Raw genomic sequence first — 9438 nt, forward strand, 5'->3', positions numbered from 1 at the left:
TTTTTTTATGTATATTTTGCCTACCTGCATCCTCAGGGGTGTCTTTCTCACACTGACACTCCATGTCTCAGCAGATGGGAACGCTGTAGTTGGTGTGAAGGTAAGAAGAACAGGCAGCACCACTTCTGCTCAGAGCTAACACAGGTTAAACAAACTGCTTGAAAAACGCTGCAATGTTTATGTAATTTTCCTAAGTGTTCAGTTATAACAAGGAATAAAAACTCATCTGATATAAAAGGAAAGGGTTCTGATTAATAGGTGTCTAGACTACAAGACAGAGCTGAAAAACCAAACATAACATAATGTTGTTAAGTCCTTTTTGAGCTTTATTGACAGCAAAATGCTCATGAACAGCTTTTACCTGATGTGTAGCCAGATAATCGCCCTCCAAGAGTGACATCAGCTTTGACTGTCAGTACAACTCACATGGGGTTTAAACTCTAATTTCTTCTTCCTGCTTTTGCGCAAGTATTAGCCTGCGCAGGCCTGCCCTCCTCAGGAACAGTACTTTTTGTTATGCAGCAAAACAAATCAATGACGAGGCCCAGGAATGCTGATCATGCAGTTTGACCTGAGACACACCCTTTTTTGTGCAACATGAACTAGAAATGCAGCTTAAGGTGAACTAACCTGTGTGATTATGTAAATAAAAGGAATCAGGTGAGTAGTATAAAACAGTTTATTAATGCAAATGCAGCGCCATCAAGTGTCACCACACAGTATTTATAAGATCAGTGTATTCCAATGCTTCTAGACTTCTTTATCATTTCAAACACCACTGGAGTGAGTGCTTGATCACAACAGAATGACAGTTTTTTTTTAAACATTCAAACAGTATTTATACATAATGGGGCTGTCACGCTGTTCTTATCTAATCAAGCCCAACAGGAAAACACAGCGTCTGGTCCATGTGAGGGCCGTGTAGCGAGTTTAAAACAAGCACAGGAACCATACATGATGACTGCTCAAACAGATTCAAAAATTAACCAGAACTTTGTGCAAAGCTGTTGTGGATTAAGTCTGGTGTAGACTCCTCATGAGCCTAAACGGGCAATCAAAGCATCTATCAGCTCCTGCTTCTTGGTCCCAGTGGTTCGAACCCCAAATTGCTTACAGGCGTCCTTTAGAACGGGCACGGTCAGCTTTGCCAGAGTGCCGTTCTGCACGTGGGCCTTCAACTCATCTTCTGTCAGCTCTACTTTGGGCTTCTTCTCAGCTCCACCTCCAGTATCAGCTGCGAGTTCATGGAGTAAAAGAATAATCAGATTTATCAAATCACAGAATTCCCAAACTACTGAATGATGCAAGTTATTAATAAGTCAATCTGACTACCTGGAAACATTTTGCTTAGGATGTAATTCACAACACATACTAGCACATAACTTTACGTAGTTTCACTGATGGTTCATGCTCTGACCTGTTTTGCGTTTGGCAGCTGGCTTGCTCTCTGGATTGTAGTAGGCAGGGTAGACCAGATCTTTGAACTCCTGGACCAGAGGACCCAGACGCTGGTCTATTTGGTCAACCTTTGGCACTGAGGAAGAGAAAGAGCGCGATGAGCAGAATTACTCTAGCAGCCACAAAAGGAAACTGGGATCTGTGTTTAGGTCTGCATCTTACTGATGAGATCCTCAATTTCCTCTGGAGCCATCATATCCAGAGCCAAGGCCTCCAGGTTCCTAAAATGCTGCTGGATGACTGGGTTCTCAAAACCTTCACTCCTGCATGACATTACAAGGTGTGAAAATAATATAATAATATTAGTGGTTACGCAAAAAACAAAAAAAGGAAATGCATGACTCTGCTATAAACCAGAGTACTTCTTGTTGTTAGTTTTATGAAATTTGATATAACTCCTCAGTTTTCCCTGTTAACAAAAAAGGGCTCTAGAGTTACCTGTATTTGAACCTAAGTTTGGAGACAATCTCTTTCATCTTGTCCACCTGTGTTTGTGAGGCCGAGGGAAACTGCGGAGGGTCCAGAGTCCGCAAATCATCGGCGAATGGCAGGTAGATGACGTTGAAACCTGGTAAGGTCATGAGCAGACAAGACGCGTCACGCTGCAGTCAGTTACACACAACTAAGTTCAAATGTTTAAGTAATATTTATGTATTTGCGAGTTCTCTGTATTACTGTAAAATTTAGTTATTTTTGCTAAAAGCTGTAAAGACGCTGAAGTTGCACTTAAAGAAGCTAAAATAATGAAATGTAATTAGCCATCTTGACCCCAGCACCACATTACCTGGTGGTGTAATCTGTACTTTCCCCTCGCCGAGCTCCTCATTCTGAGGCAATAGGGCAACAAACCGAGGTGGATAGTTTCTGCGGGAGATGAAACGGCACAGAGCGAACACGTTCCTCTCGCTGCACTTCTTCAGCAAGGCGGAGAACAGACATGAACTGCCTTGAGTAAAAATAAATAAAAATCACAGGATATCTGATTCAGTATCAATGAGATCCACATTTACTATGACTGAACAGACATTTTTTATAGCTGCTTACAATTTAATTAAAGCTTTTACTTTAAACCCATCATCAATTCTATTTTATCAAATGCTTCTCAAATTCAGGGGAGCCTAAGCATAACTCAGCTTTAACTCAGCGTTCTTGGAACAAAGAGTCTTTGCATGCAGGGTGTAGATGAGTGAAACTTAAGTTAAGTTGACTATGACCTTTATTTGAAAAAATATTTAGAAATATCCAGAGTCAACACTGTGGTTTTATTCTTCCTTCCTAGAATTAAATCAGACTGCACACACAGTTCTACCTTTCACCTCATCCTCCTCAGGATAGAGGAAGACAGCAGGCCGGATATGGTGAAGCAGTTTGAGCTTTTCCATCGGTTTGAATCCAATCAGAAACAATCCAGGGTCATCAAACTTCTTAATGGCATCCACCTCGTCCCTCTCCATCACAATCTCTTTACCACCATAATACTACACAACACACACACACAGATAAAGTGGAGTTTTCATGTGTAAGTTAAATCTTAAAAAAATAAAAAATAAAAAGCACTCAAATAATGGAATAAACATAGCACTGCTTTCGATTGGGATCACGAGATTTTCATTACCTGGGCTTTCTTTATCTCACTGGGCAGCAGCAGACTGCCAGTTTGGGTGTGGAAGGTTCGAGTTTTGCTGCGGACTGGCTCGTTGGTTTCCCTGTAAAGTTTGATGGAACCTGGTTTGCGAGCTGCCACAGCAGTTGCATAAATTCCCACGGCTACATTTATGCCCTCCCCGAGGCACAGGTTTAACCTAAAGACAGCAGAAAGAATAGATAGTGTAAAGAACAGCCAAGAGAAAAAGGTAAATAAATACGCTATGGAGACAAAGAAAGCCATTGCTTGCCTTGCCAAGGTTCTTTTCTTCAGCTCTTTGGCCCGCACCCGTTTCTGGAGGTCCTCCAGCTTGTCAGAAGGCTGCAGCTGCAGCCCCATCTCACTCTCATCCTCTGGTGGACTTACAATGTCACAAAAGAAGAGCGAGATGTTGAAGCCCCCCGGTTTCATCAGGTGCATTAAATCAATAACGACGCCTAAAAGAAGAGGGTCGAGGGAAGACAGCCCACATACACAATTACCAATGATAACAAATCATCATACTTCAGTAAAATAATGTGAACTTGCAGAATTAGCAGAAGATAGAAACCCGAAAGGCTGGTAAAGTTAATAAATTATAAAAGCAGAGCGGCAGTGATAAAATTTACAGTTAAAAGGGCTTGCGTGAATAGCTTCTTTTAGACCCACCAGTCTCCTTGAGATCACTGGCCTTGGTGCGAGCCTGTCGGTCTTTCACGCTGTCGCCTCCGTGTGGTTCATCCCTGCACGTGAAAATCATAAGCCGCTTGTGGGAGAGGCGGAGCTTGATGTCACTGTAGAGGTTGGCACAGCACCACAGAGCGTCTCCTAATGATGTCTCTCCACTGCCTATGGTCTCTGCCGCCAGCTTGGCACCTTTTCCCCCCCACAGAGCATCCACCTCCTGGACTCGCTTTGCACCTGTCCAAAGCAAGAGACAGACAAGGGTATAAGAAAGATATGTTCAGCAGTTTACAAACTACTGAGGAAGTATGAGCCAATATTGACTGCAGCTTTGCTCTGCTCTTTTGAAGTTTTGGTCTGAAATAAAGAAAAAAAAAAAGAGGAAAAAGAACTGCAGATAAGAAGATTGCCTACATTTGTGCTTGAAACAAAACAATAACAAAATAAAGTGTAATTATGTGTTTGTTTCAAAGAGCTGCATCTTACCAGGCTCATTGAGATCGTGGTACACATAGACATGCTTAAATGAGTTTCTGGGGTTCTTGCTCTGCTCTGTGCCGTAGAAAACCAGAGCCACCAGGTCCCTGTCGCTACTGATGATCTTACTGGTGTACACAGTGCGCACAACCTACAAGAGCAGCACACAAACCATCATTGTTACAAGGTTGCTATACGAAGCAGAGCGAAATAACTACTATAAAATTAAAACTAGCAAAAGAAAAAGATAACCAGCCATCTCACCTGCATGGTCATATCAAAGTTGGAGGGTTCCCCGTCTTCCCCTTTGATGAACATCTCCTTGGAGGCATCAACCAAGAACACCAAGCTGTCTCTCCCTGTAATTTTGTAGTCTCCTATTGAAGATGGAGACCTGGTTGATTCTGTTGTCACTTCAGTATCACTTTTTGTATCAATGCTACTTGCCAACATTTTACTTGTGCTGAAGTAGATTTTAATAACTAAAATGTGATAATAAAATGTGATAACAGCAAAAGTATCATTTAAGAAATCCTGAGCCACCACTCAATTCTTGACTTTTTGCCAGGTGCAGCATTTATTGAAACATGTGCAAAGATACAAGGAAATACAGTATATAAAGCAAGTATTCTCACAAAGGTCAGTTTATACTATTTTACAAACTTGAAAGTCAATATTTGGTATGCCAACTTTTATTCATCAACACAACCCTAACTCTCTAAGGTAAGTTTCTTGTCATTTCATTAAGTAGTCTTTAGGAGTAGTTCTCCAGGCTTCTTGAAGAACATTCAAACTTCCTGACTGTGACAGGATGAGCTGACTGTGACAGGAAGATAGCGCGTTTGCTCGGCTTGACTTCTACCTGCCTACGTTGAATTATATTTTATGCTCTTATATCAGCCCTGACGTTTAATATATGGAGCTATGCCGCTGTGATTTACGACCGTTCTTCCATATTGATGATGCCTCACCTAACTCTGCAGCTGAACTTTTATTGTTAGTTGCCTTTCTACACCTGAATGATTTATAAGTCAGTGTTAAGTGAATTAAGAATTCCTCTGAAAATTGCCAGGTTCAAGAACTGGAGTTAATAAAGGGGGGAAAGCAGCCAATGTTTAAAGAAAAACTTTGAAAAACCTTCATAAAACCTGGAAAGCTATTACACAAAACACAACAAAGTGGGGCTCTTAGGAAGCTAAATATAAACAAATAAGTGGTGGCTCAAGACTTTTGCACAGCGGTGTAAATAAGCGTTGAGTAGCGGTTTTTCCTTTTACCCCCTGACTGCTCCCCTTCTTCTTGCTCTCCCTCCTCATCCTCGTTTTGGTAGTAGGCGTTCCACTCTGCCATTGGTGCTGCCTTCAGTCCCGTCTCAGGATTTACTGTGAAAACCAAGGATAAAAGACTGCCGCATTTACAACACTAGATTCAAACAAAGTATCAATGGCAGAAGGCTTTTCTGTGGCGTATTTAAAAAGTGCATCCTATGTACTCCTACAAATAAACATATGGTGCAACTTTCACCAGATAATAATTATTATGCACACGACAAGGTATTTCAAAACAGTTTTAATGTCTCGTTAACGCATTACTAATGTTTAATTAACTATGTTTTTAACTTTAGCTAGCAAATTTTAGCTAGCTTAGCTTGTACTTAGCCACTTTTCGTGCCATTTCCATTTAGGAGCACACTATGTAACAATGTTATGGGTCTAATGAGGCACGAAAATTGATAGCCTAAACTTACAACATAAATGAAATACATACACAGTTTTCGTCAGAGAATTCCGTCACTTACCTTGTGCTTCTCCTTTCTGCACACAAGTCCAGGCTAGTTTTAATCACTGGCGCGTTCAGATACGTGAACAAGCACGGTTCAAACGCCTACTGGATGTCTTATCGTCTATTGGCAGTTTATCTGCCAATCTAAGGTATTGGCCAATCCCGTTTAAAAACGCGGGGTTTATTTACCCTAAAGCCGGAAGCCTGCTGTTCACGTGATAGGACAGTAGCGTTATCGTTGATAGACAGTGACACAGCACTGGAATTGACTCCCGGCAACTTCGAGCTAGGTTTTACATTTACTTTTTTATTTTACAGTTATTACTAGCATTTTAAACAGCCTGTAGCCTGAATTTATTCTTTCTCACAGTTCCACCACCAGAAGGTTTATTAAACTTTTCTTTGCCACCGGGAAGCTAGCTAGCTGGGAACTCTGTAGTGACTAAGTAACTTTCTAGAAGGTTAGCTGCATTGTCGTTTCGAATAAATCGTTTTGCGTTATCATGGACCAAACTGATTCTTATCCAGTAAAACTTTACGTTTATGACCTGTCCAGAGGGATGGCCCGTCAGCTGAGTGCTTCCATGCTGGGTGAGTTTCTGACTCTGTCATGACTCAGTGGGATGCTTCGGAAGTGAAAGTTGTTGATTTCTAAGGGCGGAAAAAGTTGATCGTAATTTAAATTATTTTATCTTTACAGGGAGACATATTGATGGGATATGGTGAGTTTACATAAAGAAAGTTCTATAAAAAGTATTCTTACTGAGCACCTGAGCTGCAGTTAAGTAGTTTAATACCACTGTTTAAAAAAACAAATGCATTGCCGTCTAACAGGCACACGGGTGTTGTGGTCCACGGGAAAGAGCACTACTTTGGTGGATCAACAGGCATCACCAATTGTCCACCTGTAAGAATCAGCACCATCCTCTCATATAAACAGTGCACTTTAAAGCCGTTTGATCTAGACACAAAATCAAGAAACTTGTGTCAGAATCTCAGTGACAAGTCACTGAAGTGTGCATCTGTTTGTCTCCTAGGGAGGCACCCTGTTGGGGCCGCCTGATTCTGTAGTAGATATGGGCTCCACTGAAGTGCCTGAAGACCTTTTTAAGGAGTATTTAACTTCACTGGGAGAGTCCAAGTACAGGTAAAAGAAGATGATGAGATCTTTATTATTATAATTGTTATTATTGTTGTTGTTGTTGTTTTGGAAAAATACAGCTGAACCAAACAGTTACAAATGATTTGTTTTTAAGTAGCACCAGTAGAATTAAGTGCATAGCTTGAATGCACAGAACAAGGCTCATGCGTTACTGCCCTGTTTGAGTCTAAATAATAGTTTTTAGGAATGAGCTAAAATGTACATATAGTGTTCTTCCCCCTCATTATTTTGCATTTAAAATGTTTCTGTCTCATCACTTCCTGCTACTCACCTGCTTTTCTCCACCCTGTGGTGCACCTCTCTCTCCCTCTCTCTGCACTTTGAACTCCTTCTTCTTCCCTCCTCTGACTTCCTCCTTCATTTGTTGCAGAGGTGCCAATTACAACTTGTTTGAGAACAACTGCAACACTTTCAGCAGTGAAGTGGCTCAATTCCTGACAGGCAGAAAGATCCCATCGTACATCACAGACCTTCCATCTGACATCCTCGCCACGTAAGCTTCTTAATTCTGTGCAGTCAAATTGAGTCTCTGCTGATACTGATGGCAAAATACTAAAAATGCATAATAATATCAATTATGTTATAGATAAGAAATATAAATGGAAAATGCATTTGAAATTATATGCACCCTGAATGTTGTATTAAATACACCATTACAATATGAATGTACAGTTGTCAAAAATTAGAGACCTGGGTTGAGAAACACTCAAAACACTGAGAATGAGAAAACTATTTTTACACTGCCCAAAATAAACTACTATTTTTGGTCAACTATGAACACTAATAAGACATTTATTGGCCTTTTCACATGTAGAACTTTCAGCTCCACTTATTAAAGATTTAAGTGAGTGATTTAATTTTGACCCGGTGTCGTTTGTAGAAAAATCCAAAATAAATGGAAACTTAAGTGCCCAATTCTTGTTATTTAAAGACATTAAAGATGTATGCTGTACAATCATTTCATCCTGCGTCTCTTTTGAACGATTACTCTTGTAGTATTAAGTGTTTGCTGTTCTTGTATGATATAACTGACTAATACTTTGGTTTGTAATGTAACGGTACTCTCTGCTGTATTTCCTCACAGACCATTTGGCCAGGCTCTCCGTCCCTTCCTGGATTCCATGGTCATAAATCCTGGAGGCAACAACCTGGCTGGGCAATGATAGACCGAGTCGTGGATTTTAGAAGATAACTGATAACATCCCTGCATGTGGCTGGCAAGTCACTTCTATATTTAATCAGCCATCACTTATTGTTATTGACTTTTATGGTGTTATTCAACATACTCTGAGGTGTATGCGAGGGGTGAAGGTGTGCTAAACTCTGTGGACAGGGGACTAAAAATGGGTCTTATACTTGTTTGTGTACATTAACGTGTTTAAGATTACGTTTTCTTGGGTCAGCAGTAGTGGTGCAACGGATCAAAAATCTCACGGTTCGGATCGGATCATGGTTTTAAGTCACGGATCGGATCAATTTTCGGATCGGCGGAAAAAGACAAAAATTTAACATTTACTTATTGAAGTATTTTTTGCCGGTTAAAAACATTCAACTCAAGACTCATTCCACGCAATTATTAAAAAAAAAATTCTGGTACAATATAGGGCAGTACAGTCTTTGTATCTACCATTTAATTCAGTTGTATTTATAAAGCGCCAAATCACAACAACAGTCACCTCAAGGTGCTTTATATTGTAAGGTAGACCCTACAATAATACATTATATCGCACTCCGCTGTGATATAATGAGCTGTCACGGTCACGTGGCTTTCCGTTGCCCTGGAGGTCTGCCCATTTGTAGTAGTTAGGGCAACAGAAGATGCCTGGGACAGTTCAGCCGTAACTTTAAACTTTTCCTGCTCATACATGCTTGGAACGATCTTGCCACTAAAGTTGACGCGAACAGGATATCATAGCGTGGCTCAAGCACGTTCATCATAGTTTAAACCCCTTGTTTTGCACAACGGAATACGCCCTCCCGTCTGCAGCTAAACACCCCAGTAGCTTTTGTAATAGCTTTAGCCCGGTCGGACTGGGCAGCAAATACCGCAAACTCCTCTGCTCCTCCACTTCGACCGCTAGCGCTGGCCATAACTATCGCTTGACAGACCCACCACGCGCACCATACACATACTTTTTTTTTTTTTTTTTTTTTTTTTTAGATCCATCACAGTGCAGCAAACTAACCTGTTTATCCTGCACTAACCTGCAGAGTAGGGCTGGGCGATATGGCCTAAAATCAATATCATGAT

The 9438-nt window shown here is 40.8% G+C and overlaps 2 protein-coding genes across 4 annotated transcripts; one reads left to right on the top strand and one right to left on the bottom strand.

The window, feature by feature from the left end:
* Positions 1 to 664: 664 nt before the first annotated feature.
* On the bottom strand, positions 665 to 6140 carry xrcc6 (X-ray repair complementing defective repair in Chinese hamster cells 6). Its single transcript, XM_005721782.1, has 13 exons — positions 6042 to 6140; positions 5521 to 5625; positions 4508 to 4620; positions 4253 to 4394; positions 3752 to 4003; positions 3354 to 3540; positions 3074 to 3260; positions 2768 to 2936; positions 2243 to 2404; positions 1897 to 2026; positions 1621 to 1721; positions 1418 to 1534; positions 665 to 1234 (listed from the first exon to the last, which is right to left on the bottom strand). Exons 2-13 carry the CDS (start codon positions 5591 to 5593, stop codon positions 1035 to 1037), a joined length of 1833 nt encoding a protein of 610 aa, XP_005721839.1. The 5' UTR covers positions 5594 to 5625; positions 6042 to 6140; the 3' UTR covers positions 665 to 1034.
* A 114-nt stretch (positions 6141 to 6254) lies between these two features.
* Positions 6255 to 8727, top strand: desi1b (desumoylating isopeptidase 1b). 3 transcript variants are annotated; one of them, XM_005721785.1, is made up of 7 exons: positions 6255 to 6315; positions 6582 to 6616; positions 6726 to 6747; positions 6860 to 6932; positions 7063 to 7172; positions 7558 to 7680; positions 8272 to 8727. In XM_005721785.1, exons 2-7 carry the CDS (start codon positions 6586 to 6588, stop codon positions 8348 to 8350), a joined length of 438 nt encoding a protein of 145 aa, XP_005721842.1. In that variant the 5' UTR covers positions 6255 to 6315; positions 6582 to 6585; the 3' UTR covers positions 8351 to 8727. The 3 variants fall into 3 exon arrangements, with proteins under 3 accessions (XP_005721842.1, XP_005721841.1, XP_005721840.1); XM_005721784.1 differs by having other exon boundaries at positions 6261 to 6486; XM_005721783.1 differs by having other exon boundaries at positions 6261 to 6616.
* The last annotated feature ends 711 nt before the right edge of the window (positions 8728 to 9438 follow it).

Source organism: Pundamilia nyererei, unplaced genomic scaffold (genome assembly GCF_000239375.1).
Source record: "Pundamilia nyererei isolate P.nyererei 1_Seehausen unplaced genomic scaffold, PunNye1.0 scaffold00005, whole genome shotgun sequence".
NCBI classification, from domain to species: domain Eukaryota; kingdom Metazoa; phylum Chordata; class Actinopteri; order Cichliformes; family Cichlidae; genus Pundamilia; species Pundamilia nyererei.

What these genes read in the sequence shown, in the direction of transcription:
- xrcc6 (XM_005721782.1), bottom strand. Translation starts at nt 5,593, where the DNA reads ATGGCAGAGTGGAACGCCTACTACCAAAACGAGGATGAGGAGGGAGAG. An exon ending in ACTTTGATATGACCATGCAG is followed by an intron (nt 4,395 to 4,507) that starts GTGAGATGGCTG and finishes CTGCTCTTGTAG; the next exon opens with GTTGTGCGCACTGTGTACAC. An exon ending in AGCTGCCAAACGCAAAACAG is followed by an intron (nt 1,235 to 1,417) that starts GTCAGAGCATGA and finishes ATGAACTCGCAG; the next exon opens with CTGATACTGGAGGTGGAGCT.
- desi1b (XM_005721783.1), top strand. Translation starts at nt 6,529, where the DNA reads ATGGACCAAACTGATTCTTATCCAGTAAAACTTTACGTTTATGACCTG. An exon ending in GCTGAGTGCTTCCATGCTGG is followed by an intron (nt 6,617 to 6,725) that starts GTGAGTTTCTGA and finishes TTATCTTTACAG; the next exon opens with GGAGACATATTGATGGGATA. An exon ending in AGACATATTGATGGGATATG is followed by an intron (nt 6,748 to 6,859) that starts GTGAGTTTACAT and finishes GCCGTCTAACAG; the next exon opens with GCACACGGGTGTTGTGGTCC.